Below are 17,150 nucleotides of genomic sequence, written 5' to 3' on the forward strand. Positions count from 1 at the left end.
TGTAGTGGAGGTGGCGGTGGTGGTTGCGGCCGGCGATTATCGATTGTTTGTTGCGGGGCCTAAACACCATCGTCACTCCTGAGCCCGACCAAGCCAGCCCAACGTCACCAACAAGCGCTTGCTCGCCCTCTTACCTCGTAGCCTCTGTCGCAAAGGGATTTCCTGTTACTCATTCGCTCATTCGCTCAAAACGGTTGCGCATTCCTCAGACGCCCAGATCGGACAAGAGAAAACAGACGTGCAGCAGGAGAGAGATTCAAAGTAGCGCGACTTGACAAGATGTCCAACTTTATAACTACCGTGTTGGTGGCCCTCTTGCTACCCAAGCGCATGCGCAACAGGGATCCTTGGGCGGAGAAAGACTGACTTTGTCCATGGTCTAGTAACCCACGAACGCGCGCACCCTTCAAGCCACAAAAGGGAAACCGAGGCACGAGCAGCTGGCAGCTCAAGCAGTATGCAGAGGCTACGCTGGGTAGCGGAAGTCTAAGGAAAGCGGTCAGGTTGCCCGAGGGAGAAGACAAGGACGAGTGGCTGGCAGTCAATGGTGCGCATTGTGCTGAAGATGAGGCCGAAGCCAGCTGATTCGCGAGCGCAGTCGTCGACTTTTACAACCAAATCAACCTACTCTATGGCTCCATCACGGAATTCTGCTCGCCTCAGAGCTGTCCAGAGATGAAGGCTACGGACGAGTAAGGCAGCGAGTGGGCATGGGTCGGGCAGCTTGTTGACAGAAATCAGATTCGAGTACCTCTGGCAAGATTCGGAAAACTACAAGAAGCCGACCAAGATGCCGGCACCGGAATACATTGAGCACCTCATGGCATGGGTGCAGTCCAACGTAGACAACGAAGCCATGTTCCCGTCACGGATTGGAGTGCCATTTCCCAAGGCGTTCCCGTCTCTTATTCGGAACATGTTCAAGCGGCTGTACCGAGTGTACGCACACATCTACTGTCACCACTATCCTGTCATCATCGAGCTAGGGCTGGAGCCACACCTCAACACCAGCTTCAAGCACTATGTGCTGTTCATCGACGAGCATGGGCTGGCCAATGGAAGCAAAGACTTCTGGGGACCGCTCGGGGATTTGGTGGACAGCATGCTGAAAAGCGACTAGGGCTGGGGCAGTGTTCTAGAAGGAAGCAGGTGGCGGGAGCACATGGGAAAGCAGAAATGGAAGAGGAGGGGGAAAAGAGAAGCAGGCGAGTGGGATGCGCAATCAGTCGGGTAATGTCATGGGTCGCGCACATGATGGCTGGCGTTGGGCGCATCCATGATTCGATAGGGTCCGGGAGATAGGCCGGGCAGTTTGCACTTTAACAATGTATGAGTAGTGAGGAAGAATTGGGACCGAGATGGGCAGCAGAGAGAGTCATGTGCCTTTTTTCGGCCATGGAAACACAATGCATCGTAGGAAGGAAGCGAGATCTGGGGGCGGCAAAACAAGAGAGTGGATAGCAGGGCGTGCTAAGGGCTAGCATGGTGCGAGGCAGAAGAGCAACCCCGCCAGCAGATGACCTCAGCAGGGCAGTGTTTCCGGCGTCGCGGGCGATTTAATATAAGAGCGCACAGGTCACCGGCAGTTTGCTGTGCTGTGGTTCGCCTGGCGGGCGGTAGTGGCAATGACAGTAGATGAAGGCACAAGCGTGCTAGAGTAGCCGTGTACACCAAGATGGGCAGATGTCGACGTGCGAGTGGAGCCCAGTGTGACGATGCGAAACGGCGCGCTCGTGGAGTCAGTCGTGCCCACTGTCGCCTGGACGAAACACTGCCGGGACGGAGCCTGACGCGTGCTGAACCATGGCCTGAGCTCCTGCAACCGACGGGTAGTCGTCGGCGTTGCAGACGGCTGCCATCCTTCTTTCATCGACACATGTACCTGCTCAGGTCGCCTGCTCTTCCCTGCCCCCAGACGCCGGCAGCATCGCGACCGTTTTGTCCTCAGGACCCGCCGGCAGCTTGGTGGAGGTCATGCTAAGCGTACACCTACGTTCCTCTATATTATCAGTAGCGCCGTATTTACTTTACGTGCAACGCATGATTGGTGCTGTCGACATTAACAGGCCGCCACCCCAGATTCGCTCTGCAGCAAGGATCGGTTACTCAACACCCTTTTGGGCGGTCCAGGATCCAGGAAAAGGCTGATACACCAACGCCCTCCGTCCTAGCGCTGCTGGTCCTGTCTTGCTCGCCTCGACCGCTTCCGGCTGGGCCCTGGGAAAAGCCAGCTGGACACGCTGCCTTTTTTGTTCTTCTTGTTCTTGGCTGGTGCAACCCACACGGCCAGCTGCCCCAGGCGCCGCCCTGTTCAAACAGTCGGCCGTTCGGCTGCCATGGTCGTCGTGTGTTAGAGACGGAATGAAGGGAGATGTGCGGCGAAGGCCAGATCATGTCCTGTCGCACCAAACGCATGCGGCATGGTTGCCACGCCCAGAGCCCACCGTCCTCATAGAGTGCGACCCACGTGAGTGCGACGCCCGCGAGACTAGACGGCAGTGCACCTGGCGAGGCCTCGGGCATACTTGATTCGTTCCGTGCGTGTGTTAATATGCAGCGAGCAACGGAATTGCGGGGATGCTGTGCCTGTCGAGGCGCCGCCCAAAGGGCCAAGGGTTGAGCAAGGATTGCCGCTCTCGCCTGCACTTGACCTTGCCTTGTGCCTTGCTGCAGCCGTTTATATGCGAATGCTCACCCCTCGAAAGCAACTGGCGAGATGCCGTTTTGCGATTTCTCCAGGTTTTCTGCCGGCAGGCTTCGTCAATAACCATGCCTACTTACCCTCTTCAGCTCACCTGCTTGGGCGTCATCATTGGCACTCCGCTTCTGGCCTCCATTTTTGTTATTCTGAGAATATACACGCGCCGGAAACTGAATCTGCGCCTGAGTTGGGGTAAGCTGCTCCTTTGCCGTTTGTTGTTGTTGTTGTTTTACATGCGGCACAAAGGACTGACTGGGTGTTGCATAGATGACTGGCTTATCATACTTCCTCTGCTATTGTCAATAGCCCTCATAGGGCCTTCATACAGAAGTACGTACAGCTCTAGTCAATGCCATTTACGGCTTGCTGACCAAATACAGATGTCAAGATGTGGCATATTGGTGTCCATATCTGGCAAGTTCCTCCAGATAAGATTGAACCAAACTATGACGAGTACTATGCTGTACGTATGGCGCTGATGGCGATGTGACTGTACACTGACAGCGTTCTAGGTCGTCATGGCCTTTAACCTACTGAACATTCCCATCTTGCCACTGGTCAAAGCATCAATCATCCTTCTCCTTCTTCGCGCTGGTTCTGTCATTCAATGGCTGAGGCGAGCACTCTACGCCATTCTTATCTTCACGGTCGGAAGCGCTTTGATTCCCTGGTGCCTCTACATCTTCATCTGCCCACCCCTTACCGGCAACACATGGAAGCCGCGAACCTTTGGCGGTCTGCACTGCATGGGCCGCCACAAGATGGGCGAGATGTTGATCTGGGTTACTTGCGCCAACCTCCTCACTGACGTTCTGATCCTCCCTATTCCGTTTATCATTGTCCGAAGGATGATGAGTGCCCGTCTACGCTCCCGTCTTGTTGTGCTGGCAGTCTTTACCTGCAGTCTAGCGTAAGTCGAGTCCATGTCATAGCCAAAACGAACCAACTAATCCTGTGTATAGGGTCACTGCTATTGGAGCCGCGAAGATCTACCTCTCATACCGCGACCGCCTGTACACGCTCTACAAGCCGGACTGGACCTACCCAATCGACTACTGTATCAACCACATTGAAAACAACGTTGCCATCATCGTCGCCAACATCCCCATCCTACGTGGTCTCGTCACACGCTGGATCTTCAACTTCCGCACCAAAGCCACGCCCATGGACCGCGAGGCCCGCGCCGACAACAACTGGCAGCAATGGGATCTGTCCAGCTCCTCTGCTGGCGACAGTCGCTACACCCGCCGCAATTCGAAGAAGAGCGTCAAAGTGCGCATGTTCAACAAGATCCTCCCTTGCATCCAAGACGACTTCTCCAGCAGCCTCGCCACCCGCACCTCGACCTCTGGCGACGCCACCACCAACAAAGCCGGCGCAAGCGCCCACGTCACCGAATGCAAGAAACCCCGTCTCCCCAGCAAAATCGTCACCACCAACCCCCCCAAACGCACCTACTTTTCTCGTCCTTCCCGCCGCAACAGCCAAGACCGCTACGCCGCGTCTTCGCACTGTGAAAAGGGCGACGCCAACATCCTCGAGTCGGTCCGCAGCGTCGGCAGCAGCCTCGAATCCGCACCTACCCTCGTCGACAGCAGGTACGGCAGAGGCAGCATGGGTTGCAAGAGCTTGGAACTCGAGTCGCCGCCCGTCAGTCCTACGACTGTAGTACCTGGCAGGCGCTACTCTGCTGCTACTCTCCTGCACAGCCCCATTACGCCGCTTTCGCCGGTCAGATTGCGCGGGATAGGGGATGCGGGTGAGTATGAGGATGAGGATGAGGACGAGGACATCTATCCACATCACCCCAGGACGAGAAGTTGGGCGGGAGCAGACCAGCAACGTAGGTTATGAGATTATGATATCCACCCCCCCGCTCTTTCTTTCTTTCTTTTTTCCTTTTGTTCACTTTTGGCTACTTGAGGCGAAAGTATGCGGAGTTTTTTTCAATGATACCATGTGACTACTTATTGCACAAAAGGGTTTGGGCTTTTTTTTGGGTTACGATCGCTCTTGTCATCGAGCTGGGGCAGAGGAAGGTGGGGGGTGGAAGACGTTTGTATACAACATCACCACATTCGAGTGTTGAACACCGGACAGAGAAAGAAAGAAGAAAAAGCATCATGCAGTGCATACGCCCTATCTCTTTTTCTGTTTATTTCGCTTCTTTGTTCATCGTTTATTTTTTTTAAAAAAAAAAGGCTCAGTACATACATACACATTCACTACTACAACTTACCCATCTACATTCCAAGTAGAAGACACAAGACGTTTTAAAAAAAAATTATCAAAACAATTCAACATCTGACATCTTCTTCCCCTCCTATACCCCCCCATATCTTCTTTCTTTCTCTTCGTCTTGACCGACAAACCTACATACATCTCGGCCAACATTACCCCCCCCCCCTTTCGATCCCCCGAAACCCGCCAACCCAGCCCCAACAGCAGGACAATTCCCACATTACTTTCCACGTAATCAACTGCACCACCCCCTGAAACACGCCTGTCCCACAATCCCGTCACACCGGGTCGCCCTGCCCTCGTGTTGTTCCGCTTCTTTTGTGTTGCGCGAGGGGAAGGGGAAGGAAGGATACCGAGCCGGTGAGTTTACCAGGGATGAGGGGGGCTGAGATCTGTGGGTGATCCGCGGGAAGAGGAGGATGAGGAGGGAAATGTAAGGGTGGTGGGTACGTGGATAAATTCCGATGGGGGAAGAGGAAGAGGGGGGATACGGGATGGGTTTGCGGGAGGGTTGGTGCGGAACGGTTATGATGTCACTATGATGGATGGCAGTGTGAACTTTTTGTACGATAAAACTACTTGGTTGTAGTTGAGATTTCTTTGGGGGTTGGATACAACTTTTTTGTTTTTTTTTGCTTGCTTGCTTAGTGGAGAATTAGAGCTTTTCACTTGTTAAAAAAAACTTGGTGTTATCTTGAATTTTCGTTTCCTGCTCGTAAACTTTTGTGGAAACTTGATGAAATTGTCTTTTGTACGTTGTGAATTTCCGTCCGAGTGTATACGAGTGCGCGACTTTTCTTGTTTAAAATGAAGGGATGACGTAGAAAGGAGGGGGGGGTATACGTGCTTGCTGTTAAGAAGAAAAGGGTTAAGATTACAAAGTAGATCCTACGCATTACTAGGGGTCCCATTATGGTAATTTTATATTTTGTAAACGGGGGGAAACGTAAATTTCCTTGTCTTAACAGGTCGGCGTATAGAATGGGCGGATGGGACGAGACGACATGCTTTCTTACTCGCCTCTGTACTTACATATTCTTCTTCCGCGACACGTATGTGTGTTGGTTGGTGGTTGTGGTCACGACAAAGTTGGAGTCGGAGATTAGATTGTGCGATTAGATTCGGAGATGAAAGATAAGTTGGAGGCTTGGAGGTTCTGGAACTTGGAGCTTATGGAATCGGGTAGTGGGTACCTATGCGGAAGTGGAGACATTGAGGAATCATCGACACTGCACATTTGTGGAAATGGGATATTGGACGATCAGGCTGCTGGTGCTTCAGATGTTCGTATCGTTTCGGTCTTACTTTTTTTGCCTTTATCTTTTTTTTCTGGGCCCGACCGTTGCACTAATACAAGTGTGAGACTTGCACTGCCTGTCTTGGATGTAGAGTTGTTACTGTTTTGATGCTAGGGTCGGCCTAAGAAATACCAAGAGCGCAGTGTAGACTGCGATTACTAGCATGTTGCCTGCTGACGTGCTCAGCCCAGACCTGTTTCTACTTGTTGCGTCCAAGAAGAGAACAAGTCGTATGCTGCTTTCCCACTAGTGGACATGGCGGTTTGGGAGCAAAGAGAATTGAGTAGCCAAGCGTGTCGCAATGACAGGCGTACTTGGTAAGTACGATGCAAGGCCTACTTAGTGTACTCGGGTGTCAAAGGGCCGACCAGAGCTCGTGTTCCATATTAGGACGTGGGGATCCACACAGGATACCCGCACCAAGTACCGTGTCGCGAGCTAGGCATTCGGGCTTTGGCACAGTTTCAGGATTTCCCAACATTGCCGATGGTGTCGTTCTTTGGTGGTTCGGTTTCGGTGGATTTATGTTACAAAGTTGCGGCGCCTATTCGCTCTTTCTTGTTTCGTTGACGGCTGTCAGACGTCAGTCAACCTCGATTGTTGGGCCGGCGGGTGCAGGCGGAACGATTTGCCAACCTTGTCTGGACATACGTCGATGTCAGGTCCTTGCATCGTCGTCGTCGCCGTTGGTGTTTTCGGTGTGGGTCGGAGTATTCTCCCAGGTACGTACCTACTAATACGTCGGCAATGGCCATCCGGTTGCAACGAGTAAGTATCACAAATGTAACAAAAGTGTCCCGACAAGGCAGTCGGTTAGCAAATACGAAGATCAATCTAGCGCAGGTGTATACTACGTATACGCGGCGCCTAGTCAAAGTCACACAAGTGTCCAAACGTAGTGTGATGATGAGCTGAGCACAAGAGGTGTCGTCGCGTGGGTCGGGAGAAGCGACCAAGTAGGCAATTGGTGTGCATAGCGGAGATCCAATTTCCCCCTTCCCTTTGCGCCCTTGTTCCAGTCGACATCCTACTGTCGCAACACCCGCCACACACACACACACACACACACACACACACACACACACACACACACACACACACACACACACACACACACACACACACACACACACACACACACACACATACGCACACATGCGCACACATACACACACCCAAGTAGACTGCGCACCTGCACAATTGCACGGGATAACGCGCTCCCACACGTCCAGTGGCAAAAAAGAGAAAAATACTCGCACATCACCAGCCATGTGCGCGTGTGCCCCTCGTTCTTCTCCACATTGTTTTTCCGTTGCCATGTTGGGCCAAGATTAATATATTCGAGGCTGCACCCCCCCTGCTACACGGCTCATATGGATAATTTAACAGCCCACCCATTCATTCAAGCCCGCGCGCATTCGTGTCGGGCGAGCAAAAAGGCAGTCCTTTTGCGAGGCTAACGGCAAGGGCGCAGCCCGCAAAGTCTTAATCCTCTGCGCTTACTTGTCAATCTGCCTAAATGAAGTCAATTTTGTCCTCTAGGGCTGCAACAATCACCGCGCTATGTCCCTTGGCGCTCGCCTGACTGCTTTTGCCGTGTCTACTAATCCATTTTGCTTACTTTTTGTCCTTACATAAAATCCGGGGAAATTTGTCCTTTGGAGAAATGGCCGCGGCTTCAGTAGCCATTAGAGTTCAGCGACGGTAAACAAGGGTAAATCGCAATAAAGTGATTTGCATCCTGTTGATCCGGCATGGAGTATTGGCTGACGACCAGCTGCTCAGGGTGTATTGGAATGCCTGGATCGCTGTGTCCACTCGACCAACCAGCTGGCGTCCCAGCAAGCCACTTCACCGTTTACCACAGATACTGCCCCACTCGTTCTCGTCCGATATCACTCCAGGATCTGCATACAAGGCATTTATTCATGCTTACCCTCCAGAGGCATGACTGAACATGGAGTGGTTTGAGTGGTCAAGAACAAAGTGATCATCATTCTCACGAGAGTACTGAAAGCTCCAAAGGCTGAATGTGGTCCCATAAACCGGCACCCACTAAAATGAAAAAAAAAGCTTGCCAAACACCAATATGCAGATCAATCGTTATAGAGTACAAGTCATCTTTTTTACACACACACCCTTTCCATTGGTGGCCAGATGATACTAGACTGAGGGAAAAAAAACCGGGGAAAAGCCACTTATGCACCAGCACATCACCGGCGACTCCGAGTCCTGAGCGAGTCCGGTCTGGACGCGGAGGGTGAGCGTGTTAATGCGGGTATTTTATCGGGTAGGGTATCCATGCATGAAATGGGCTTGCCCTTTCTTTGTCATCTGACGATGCCATCAGTCTCGGCTTCGAGAGTGCAAAGAGGACAAGCGAAATGAACAGAGTGACGGATCGTGAGCGGGCCGCAGGAACGTGACGCGCAGGGGACATGACCGATGCTATACCGATATTAGGGTTAGCATCGTGGCGGCAACCAAAGCCATAGTATGAGCCAGGCTAGGGCTGAGACTGTGGGCGGCGGAAGTCGACTCGCCCGAAGCAAGCCTTTTGTCGTCGTTGCGCACACAGTTGCTCTTGGCCGTAATCTCGGCTGGGCACACGACACGCTTGAAATTGGCGCTGTGCAATGAATGTTAGTGCTGGATGCGTAGTGTAGCCGGCAGTGAAATCAAATACCTGGGGAACGACGCGTCCTGGAGCCAATCAAAGCGCCACTGGCATCCCGCTCTCAGGGCCTCGGGTAGGTTTGCACAGTCGTTGCGCGAACTGACGCCCTCCATGTTCTGGCCAAAGACGGACTGGTCGACGCCATACTGCTTGGCGCATCCGTCGACTGATGTTGTGTTGCCACCAGGTACCTGGTAAAGACTCAGCTCTGCACTGCACTATCGAGCAGGGTTTCCAAAAAGGTGACTTACTGCAAGGGTGAAGCGGTTCGTTGTGGTAATGTCGTACGCCGTGTTTGAGGCCTGGACAATCATGCTCTTTCCAATCAGTGGGTCACTGGTGAAATTCAGCTGGTAGCATGCGCAACACCAAGCGTCCTCGATGCCGCCGTGCGTGAGCGAAGGCATGATGTAGACGCCGGCAAAGCCATAGGACATTGTGTCGTTGATAGCCCACGGCTGCTGGTCGGCACACTGGAAGGCATCACCGCCGTTACAGCCAGTGCCAGCGGCAGGGTTGGTGGGCTGGTTGTCTGCTGTACACGACTCTACCGGGCTGCTGAAATCGGCCTTGCCATTCCACCCGCACGATGGTTTACAGCAGTCCCAGTACCGCGTAGTCACGGCTTCGCCCGAGTAGTTGAGATTGGCGGCATGAGAAAGAAGGGCAAAGAGGTGGAGGGAGAAGAGAGTGTTTCGGACATGTCGCGCCATGATTGTAGGTGTAGTATGAGTGTGGATAGATGGAAGAGGTAGGTAGATGATGATGACTATGTCCAAGTCAACAGGTCAGTGGCATGGTTCTTGGGCTCGAGAATGCGCCACGTTGGTGGCCGGGCATGTGTATGTATTTGAAGGATCTTGGAAGCAGCGACAAAGAGGGGTCCCGTTTTAGTCTGGCCGCAAGGAGAAATTAAGCTGCTTTTGATATCCCAGGCCGAGAAGACGAACCATGTTGCTGTGCACCTGGCAGGGATCGGCGGAGCTTGGATACTGAAACGGGACCCGGGGTAATGGCATTTGAGAGGCCCAGCAAGTCGTTGCCACTGCGTGCACCACGTTGTCTCCAATGCCATGCCATGCACATGCACACGCGACGGGCTGCCATCTGTTGCATCGCCACCTTCTTAATCATCCTGCCCCCTGGTCGGCTGCCTCGTGGTATTGGGATTGTTCTAGCATTGGCATTTATTCTTCCCCACACTTACGACCGCCGATGATATATCGCCCCCCCGCAATTCGACAATCGCGGGCTTGATTGACATGCATTCAATTCACGCTGCTGGCACGGCTACTCTAAATTGCCGTAACCTCCCCAATGACGACGCCGGACAGTACCTCGAGTATGCTACGCTGCCATTGCCACATCCCAGACCACACCACACGGCTGCCACTGCCGAATCAACGCCTAATTCTCTGGTCAGACGTCTCACGTTCCGCCCTCGCTCGGGGGCCCCATTGTCGGTTACACTCGCCCCGCTACTCTAAACGTGTTGCTCCGTCCACCGGCAAGCGTTCACACCGCCGCCTGCAAACACGAACCATGAAGATTGCCAGATGCCCGTAAGCCCCACGACAAAGTGGCGCGTGCCCTTTGTCCAAGGCACTCATGGACCCTGTGCACGGAACATCCACGCGTCTAGCCCTCTGCCATGTCCATCTGTGCCGCTTCACTCCCGACCACTGAAAAATATGTCCGATTGGCCGAACAGCCAATATCGCCTCGAGACCAAAACCAGCCCAAGCAGCAAAATCGCCAAGGGGGGCTTTTACCCTCAGCAATAGGCATCAGAGCTTGTGGTGGGTTGGCGTGGTCGGATGGGTAATCTCAACTTCACAACGAGGGGTATACATGCTATAGCACCCTCTAGTATATGCCCAGGACCAAGGCCCATCACGACAATTGTTCCACTCCAGTCCAGCCAAACCAAACAAATGCAAGAACACGCATGTGTAATAGCACACCATCCCTACGGCTAGCTAGTAACAGACAAACACTACAGGCAAGACTTCATGTCGAGCTTTCCCCGCATGCGTGCATACACCACACTCTACCCGGTACTTGCTTCGACTGCCCAATGGCCTCCCTTGCACTTGTCGTACTCGCCTTGAAACTATGTTTCTGAAACTGCTGTCATCGAATCAGACTTGTATGCGCCCAGGAATACAAGAAATGGACAATGCTCACCTACAGGCCAGGGATGGTGCCCATAATATCCAAACTATATCAATCCAGTAGAATCGTCGCCGAAAACCTGGACCTGTTAGCCACACATTGGCATCATCCAAGCACCGGCCCATGCTCTTCTCTACTGACTATGCACACCACTTGTTTTGTCGTTGCTTGGTTCAATATTCTTGGTCGTCTCACCAACGTATTGACTTTGAATCTATTATTGGAAGTAGGGCTCGTCTTGAGCCTCGGGACACGAATACGATTGACTACTGACTATGCTGCAGAGGAAGAATCTGGCACACTTGATTGAACTGTACAAACACAAGAGTTCAGAAACAGGTTCATGGATGAAAATGCACATCGACATATGCTGATTATAATTTAGAGATATGGGCTCATATAAATGCAGAAACCTACGGGTTCGCCTGCGACTGATTTTCGCTCGATGATACGGATCCATCAGATCGCCTTGCATATTACAAGATTACAAAGACCACTTGGGATTTCCTTTGACCCCAGTTTCTCCCTTTGGAAGTTATCTCTATCCCTACTCCCTCTCTTCTTCTTCTTCTTCTTCTTCTTCTTCTTCTTCTTCTTCTTCTTCTTCATACTCAAGCAGGCTTTCTTCCTGCCGCATACGATGCAAACATGTATGGCACTCCAGCTGCCATACCAACGCCTGCTCCACCAAGCATCGCTCCACCAGCGGGCATCTTTATTCTTCCTCTCCGTGCAGCAATCAAAGCAGCAACTGCACCTCCACTTGCGGAACTCAGCGTGACCCAGTCCGTCTGTACTTCGCCCTTGTTTTCCAAGATCCGCCACGCTCTATCTTTCCATTCAATCTCCTCGAGTCCTCTCATACGGCCCCACGTCATGGCCACACCCGCTGCTGTTCCCAATACAAGTCCACGACCCGCTGTCTTCAGTGTACGCGCGAGTATGACGTTGTAATTGATTGGCGCCTTTTTGTAGCGCGCTGCAATGACAGAGGCTGGGAAGCGCGCAAGCGAGAGAAAGGAAAAGGACATAGCCGAAGCCCGCATAACGTGAAGGTACAAGATACTGCGCGCATACGGTTGATCCTCGGCATATACCGGATGTGGGAAGAAGGAGGTCATCTTGGTTTATCCGCGTCTATTGCTGATTTCTTGGGTAGTGGCCTGCTGGCGTGGCTTTGGCTATGGTTGAGCTTTTTGCTTTTCCAGCCTCAGACCAGATGTTCCCAGTTATTCAACGGGGTATGCTCGTGAAATATGAGTAATTGTAATGCAATATTTTGATATTGCGATTCTTGCATTAACGCAAGAAATGGGACAGTCGACCTTTTGCTATAAAATCCTGCAGTGAGCTTCACGGTTTTATAACGCAAGCTGAACCTGAAGTCGGTGATAGCAAATCCCCGCCAGCGGAAGTCTTCGGCCGTAAGTCCGACGTGCTTCTGCAGCTCGCAAAGATATCTCGCCCGACGTTGTTGGGCTAGCATCCTGCCAAATGATGTCGACCAATGGCGCGCGATGAGATTTCTTATACTCGCATCCCGTGAGCTGCGCTTTCTTTAGGCGCCCCGGGCGAGATTTCATCAGATTCCCGGCCCGGATCCCTTGATGTCCGTATGTCCATGTGGATGGGCGCAATGTGTTCTTGCACTTTCATCTACAACAGGATTCCACGTTTGTCGCCATTGAAGAACAAATCCCTACACATTTGCATAGTGCGGCAAGGGGTGCTGACCAGGCCTGTGGGCAACGGGCTCCAAGGACGACGACACGAAGGATCGAGTGATCGCCATGATCTTCAACACTACAAGCAATCTCAAGGGTAACCCCCAGGGGATCATATGGATTTGCGATACCCGGCAATGCCCATCCATCCATCCATATGACATATGCAAACGGTTACACATGAGATCTGTCCAACAACTGTGTAGAAGCCAGGCAGCAACAGACGACGTGTGCCAGGATGACCACGCAACATCGCCAGTGGCAAGCAAAAAAACAAGGCCTTTATGAGAGTTGCAAGGGCTAAGCCTGGGGGCTGTAAAGTGCGAGATTTCTTGAAAACACGCTGCGTCTGGTGTTGCAAAGCCCCATGACGTCACCCATCTACCACCACATAAATGCACTAGATCCAGTAGACGGCATAGCCTCCACCGACACTCCTATCTACTAAGTCTGCAACAGCCAAAACTCCATTGTTACCACAAAGCATTCCGACCCTAGAATCGGAAAATACAAATTACTACCCTGCCGAGACGCGATCCAGATAAACAAGATGCCCATCGGACAAAATGAAAGTGGTGTTACCTCTGGTGTGAAGTTTGTAACCTCTACCGTTGGAAACACTGTTGGGGGTGTCACAAACACTCTGGGTGGCGTAGTTGGTGCCCTAGGGAGAGGCGTTGGTGAGACGGTAAGTAGTATATTCACAACTGCATGCATATACGCCACAATACTGATTTTGAATCTTCCAACGCAGGTTGAGGGCGCCACAGGCAGTGCTGGCCGACCCGTCGCCAGGGGCCTCGCAGATGTGGCTACAAGCATTGAAAAGGGCGCAAACGACGTCGCAGAAGGTGTGAAACGTGCTGGCGAAGGAAAATAGATTGATGGGCTTGACAATGCGGAGAGGGGGAGGGGGGAAAAGCGAAGGCTGGGGAATGATCCCACCGAGTGGACCGTAACACCAGATTAATTCTTCTTTCTTTGGTTGGCATAAATTGAGACTAATATTCGATACCTCAAACGGTCCGTAGTGTGTCCATTGGGACGGCGCAGTCATCGCGCGTTTAACCTAGAGGTGTTGGTGTGACACCGGCGTGATATGCTAACGTGCCAATATACTAAACCGTAGTCAGTTCCATGAATACTCAGTATACTCAACGCAAAAGTCTGCTCTGGATTGCTGCTATGCGCCATGACTTGCTATGCTGCGGTTCGAAGCCCCTGCAAAGTCTACTTTGAGACGTTGCGATAATGCGATTCGGGCGGTCTACATAATGTGAAAATGACTTCGCGCATTTGTGATCAACAGACGATTACATAGTATCGGCACGGTCTGAAGTACTTCTCACAGCTCATGAGAGAGATAACTGAATGGCACTGGGCGGCACTTTTTACCGCCTGGTGGGGTGCGGAAAGCTAGCAGTAGGATACGAGGCCCTGCAGTCACTACCAAGTGAGGCATTAGTTGGCGCGTCACTAGAACACTCTATGGCCCAACCCAGGGTCCATCAAGAGCCTGCAGCCGAGGCCGAAAAGCCTCACAGTGAGGGATTGCTATTTTAGCTGAAGATTTTCGCAGTTGTTCGAACGTGCCATGTAACGTTTGCATGTTTGTGGAAGGGAGGAGGGGCAAATGGTCAGATGCGCGTCTCCTGTCTGTTATCCATCTGAAGCCTCAGTAACACTGCTTGCTGCGACGACTGCAATGGGACCGGATACCAACGTTGAACTGTCTAAGTGGGTGTAGTCGCTTAGTGCTGCGTGTGTTGAGGGACAAAGCTCTCTCTGCTAGTAAGTCAGAAGGAAATACCGTATGACGTCAAGTTTACCATCTGGCGTGCGCGTCCACCAGCCATTGTCAGCGACGGTAATGTTTGCGTAGCCACACCCAGCCACTCCACGTGTAGAGTAAGTGTTTGCAAAATACATAGTAATTTGTGGGGGTTTTTCTTTGGTGTCATCGTTTCAAAAACTTGACGAATCTCAACTCCACAAACACTCCAAGGAGCGTTCTAGAGTCAAAATATGCAAGCAGTAAGTTGTGTTCGTTCGCCTTCCGCAAGCAGCGCCCCATCGATATGCAAGCCAATACACTACACAGCAGCCTCCCCCCACTTCCCCAGCCCGTCTCAAGCGTTCCCAAGCAACGGCACGACGAGTGAGAGGCTAGAGACCAGTCTCGCATGATCAACGCCAGCCACACCCACTGCACAAGCGTAGCGCTAGTCAGCGTAAGCGTCATACTCGATTGGGCACAGATCTCTGACCTCGCCCGGGTATCCGAGGCCCTCGAGACCAATCCGAATAGCCCGGATCATTGTGAATCTTTTTCCTTCCAATAGTTGAACTGAGCCGAGCTAATACCTCTTGCATTTTCACACTGCTGCCCCCACCCTGCAAATGGGCTGGCATGTCGACGAAATAACCTTTGGTGGGGTTGGAGAAATAACAACGCCCTACCATATGCGAGGCTGCAAGGAAGCCGGAACACACGCATAACTGCCCGGGGCAAAGATGCGAGTGATAGAATCCTTTGCAAGAGAGAGAGACAGAATCTGGTTCGCCATCTGACCCAAGCAATGTCAACCGCGGAGTGCACCCAGCCCTTTTTTTGTGGCTCAAGCTTGACAGACGGCTGTTGACGGCATCGAGTTAAGGCTGTCAAGGATTGACTGAGGGGCCGGGTGAATGCAAGCCCTCCTCTTCAGCCATCTCTTTCCTGCAGCGGAAGCGTCGACGCTAGCAGACGCGTAGAATCGAGCAATGACTTGCTGGTCTGACGTGGAGACCGTTGATCATATCATTACTGGATCAGACATGGTCGATGGTGTGCATTTGGATTTGACCAGAACGGCTATATAACTGCTTTGTCTCGCTGTATCTCCTTTGTCTTTCAAATCATCACACCTTCGTTCTCATAGTGACTGGTACCTCGTTCAATCAGTCTACTCTGTTATCGTTACTTCACTCTCGCTATTGATACTAGCAGTAGTATTCGGACTTGTTCTTTTTGAAAATGAAGTCATTTATCGTTGCTGGCCTTGTGGTTGCGGCCACTGCCCTTCCCCAGGCCGCTTCTGGCTCTGAGTGTGCAGCTTCGGTTGATGGAACATTCACCATTACCACCGTCAAGGCCCCCGAGGCAGAGAAGAAGCGTGCCCTCGCCCGCCGCCAGCTTGATGGTATCCTCACGATGACCCTCAAGGATGGTGTATTGAAGGACCAGGCCGGTCGTGAAGGATACATTGCTTCCAACTACCAGTACGTCTCGACAAACATCCTACTCGTTACTCCTTCACAACCACTAACGAAATCCACAGATTCCAGTTCGACGGCCCAGTCCAAGACGGTGCCCTCGAAGTCGACGGCTTTGGCCTCTGCAGCAACAACTCGTTGTCGCTAAAGGGCTCCACGCTCTTCTACCAGTGCCTCTCCGGCGAATTCTACAACCTCTACAGCCAATCCATCGGCGAACAGTGCCTCCCCATCAACATCATGGCCGTCATGGCCACCGACAACGACGGAGAAAGTGAAACCAAAGACCCCGAAGTCACCCAAATCTCCGACGGCCAACCCCAAGCCTCGGAGCCAGCAGTAACTCAGATCTCCGATGGCCAACCCCAGGCCTCTGCCCCAGGCTCTGCTCCCCCACCACCGCCACCCGTCACTCAGATTTCCGATGGCCAGCCTCAAGCTTCCGCCCCAGGATCTCTTCCACCCCCACCACCCCCAGTTACACAAATCTCAGACGGCCAACCCCAAGCTTCTGCCCCAGCTTCCGAGTTCCCAACCCCCATCGTCACCCCAGAGCCCGAGCCCGAACCCGAGACTTCTCTTCCCGCCGTAACCCAGATCTCGGACGGCCAGCCCCAAATCACTGCTCCCCCCAGCAACCACAGTGCCACATACACCACCCCTCCCCTTCCTGACTTCACCGGTGCCGCGGCTACACCGTCGTCGTCGGTGGCTGGCCTAGGTGCGCTTTTGGGTGGTGTTTTCGCCGTGTTTTTGGCCTTGTGAATGACCTGTGAAATGATGGGAATGACAGGGATGACCATGAGATATGTGGGGTGTTAACTTAATGGCTTTATGAAGCGTCAGGGAGAGGAGGGAAGAAAGATGCATAGTTTCGGGTTTTTATTTTTTCACTTTGGTTATGTATAACGACACTCCTTTTATGAGATAATGTGTTTATGATGATGGAGATAAATGGGAAAAGGGCGGTTTAATGAGGAAGAGAGAGAGAGAGAGAGAGAAAATGGTGTAGATGGCAATGAAAGGAAATGGAAATGACATGAGTAAAGATCATTCTTTTAAACCACAAAAAAAGAATT

At 52.2% G+C, this 17,150-nt stretch overlaps 6 protein-coding genes across 6 annotated transcripts; 4 read left to right on the forward strand and 2 right to left on the reverse strand.

Annotated features, from left to right (window-relative positions):
• Nucleotides 1-58: 58 nt before the first annotated feature.
• PSV08DRAFT_33722 (Mob1/phocein) lies at nucleotides 59-1,295 on the forward strand. Its single transcript, XM_014223897.2, has 4 exons — nucleotides 59-302; nucleotides 384-547; nucleotides 599-692; nucleotides 742-1,295. The coding sequence occupies exons 1-4, from the start codon at nucleotides 280-282 to the stop codon at nucleotides 1,118-1,120; spliced, it is 660 nt and encodes a 219-aa protein (XP_014079372.1). The 5' UTR covers nucleotides 59-279; the 3' UTR covers nucleotides 1,121-1,295.
• A 1,474-nt stretch (nucleotides 1,296-2,769) lies between these two features.
• On the forward strand, nucleotides 2,770-4,555 carry PSV08DRAFT_387339 (uncharacterized protein; the record flags this gene model as incomplete). The annotated part of the gene is made up of 5 exons (XM_014223898.2): nucleotides 2,770-2,893; nucleotides 2,969-3,031; nucleotides 3,082-3,164; nucleotides 3,214-3,611; nucleotides 3,664-4,555. The coding sequence occupies 5 exons, from the start codon at nucleotides 2,770-2,772 to the stop codon at nucleotides 4,553-4,555; spliced, it is 1,560 nt and encodes a 519-aa protein (XP_014079373.2).
• Nucleotides 4,556-8,596: 4,041 nt separating this feature from the next.
• On the reverse strand, nucleotides 8,597-9,756 carry PSV08DRAFT_33745 (glycoside hydrolase). The gene is made up of 3 exons (XM_014223899.2): nucleotides 9,169-9,756; nucleotides 8,927-9,108; nucleotides 8,597-8,869 (listed from the first exon to the last, which is right to left on the reverse strand). Exons 1-3 carry the CDS (start codon nucleotides 9,628-9,630, stop codon nucleotides 8,689-8,691), a joined length of 825 nt encoding a protein of 274 aa, XP_014079374.1. The 5' UTR covers nucleotides 9,631-9,756; the 3' UTR covers nucleotides 8,597-8,688.
• A 1,691-nt stretch (nucleotides 9,757-11,447) lies between these two features.
• On the reverse strand, nucleotides 11,448-12,443 carry PSV08DRAFT_33747 (uncharacterized protein). Its single transcript, XM_014223900.2, has one exon. It carries the CDS (start codon nucleotides 12,211-12,213, stop codon nucleotides 11,704-11,706), a length of 510 nt encoding a protein of 169 aa, XP_014079375.1. The 5' UTR covers nucleotides 12,214-12,443; the 3' UTR covers nucleotides 11,448-11,703.
• Nucleotides 12,444-13,243: 800 nt separating this feature from the next.
• PSV08DRAFT_360629 (uncharacterized protein) lies at nucleotides 13,244-13,841 on the forward strand. The gene is made up of 2 exons (XM_014223901.1): nucleotides 13,244-13,504; nucleotides 13,571-13,841. The coding sequence occupies exons 1-2, from the start codon at nucleotides 13,367-13,369 to the stop codon at nucleotides 13,694-13,696; spliced, it is 264 nt and encodes an 87-aa protein (XP_014079376.1). The 5' UTR covers nucleotides 13,244-13,366; the 3' UTR covers nucleotides 13,697-13,841.
• A 1,874-nt stretch (nucleotides 13,842-15,715) lies between these two features.
• PSV08DRAFT_33752 (uncharacterized protein) lies at nucleotides 15,716-17,141 on the forward strand. The gene is made up of 2 exons (XM_014223902.2): nucleotides 15,716-16,077; nucleotides 16,137-17,141. Exons 1-2 carry the CDS (start codon nucleotides 15,833-15,835, stop codon nucleotides 16,834-16,836), a joined length of 945 nt encoding a protein of 314 aa, XP_014079377.2. The 5' UTR covers nucleotides 15,716-15,832; the 3' UTR covers nucleotides 16,837-17,141.
• The last annotated feature ends 9 nt before the right edge of the window (nucleotides 17,142-17,150 follow it).

Source organism: Bipolaris maydis, assembly GCF_028858645.1.
Source record: "Bipolaris maydis strain C4 unplaced genomic scaffold PSV08scaffold_4, whole genome shotgun sequence".
Classification (NCBI taxonomy): Eukaryota; Fungi; Ascomycota; class Dothideomycetes; order Pleosporales; family Pleosporaceae; genus Bipolaris; species Bipolaris maydis.

Bases quoted from the DNA above. Each gene is read 5' to 3' on its own strand.
- PSV08DRAFT_33722 (XM_014223897.2), top strand. From the start codon at position 280: ATGTCCAACTTTATAACTACCGT. The intron at 548-598 runs GTGCGCATTGTG...TCGCGAGCGCAG, and splicing joins CGAGTGGCTGGCAGTCAATG to TCGTCGACTTTTACAACCAA. The intron at 693-741 runs GTAAGGCAGCGA...GACAGAAATCAG, and splicing joins GAGATGAAGGCTACGGACGA to ATTCGAGTACCTCTGGCAAG.
- PSV08DRAFT_33745 (XM_014223899.2), bottom strand. From the start codon at position 9,630: ATGGCGCGACATGTCCGAAACACTCTCTTCTCCCTCCACCTCTTTGCC. The intron at 9,109-9,168 runs GTAAGTCACCTT...AGTCTTTACCAG, and splicing joins CGAACCGCTTCACCCTTGCA to GTACCTGGTGGCAACACAAC. The intron at 8,870-8,926 runs GTATTTGATTTC...TTCATTGCACAG, and splicing joins CAGGACGCGTCGTTCCCCAG to CGCCAATTTCAAGCGTGTCG.
- PSV08DRAFT_33747 (XM_014223900.2), bottom strand. From the start codon at position 12,213: ATGACCTCCTTCTTCCCACATCCGGTATATGCCGAGGATCAACCGTAT.
- PSV08DRAFT_360629 (XM_014223901.1), top strand. From the start codon at position 13,367: ATGCCCATCGGACAAAATGAAAGTGGTGTTACCTCTGGTGTGAAGTTT. The intron at 13,505-13,570 runs GTAAGTAGTATA...CTTCCAACGCAG, and splicing joins GGAGAGGCGTTGGTGAGACG to GTTGAGGGCGCCACAGGCAG.
- PSV08DRAFT_33752 (XM_014223902.2), top strand. From the start codon at position 15,833: ATGAAGTCATTTATCGTTGCTGGCCTTGTGGTTGCGGCCACTGCCCTT. The intron at 16,078-16,136 runs GTACGTCTCGAC...CGAAATCCACAG, and splicing joins TACATTGCTTCCAACTACCA to ATTCCAGTTCGACGGCCCAG.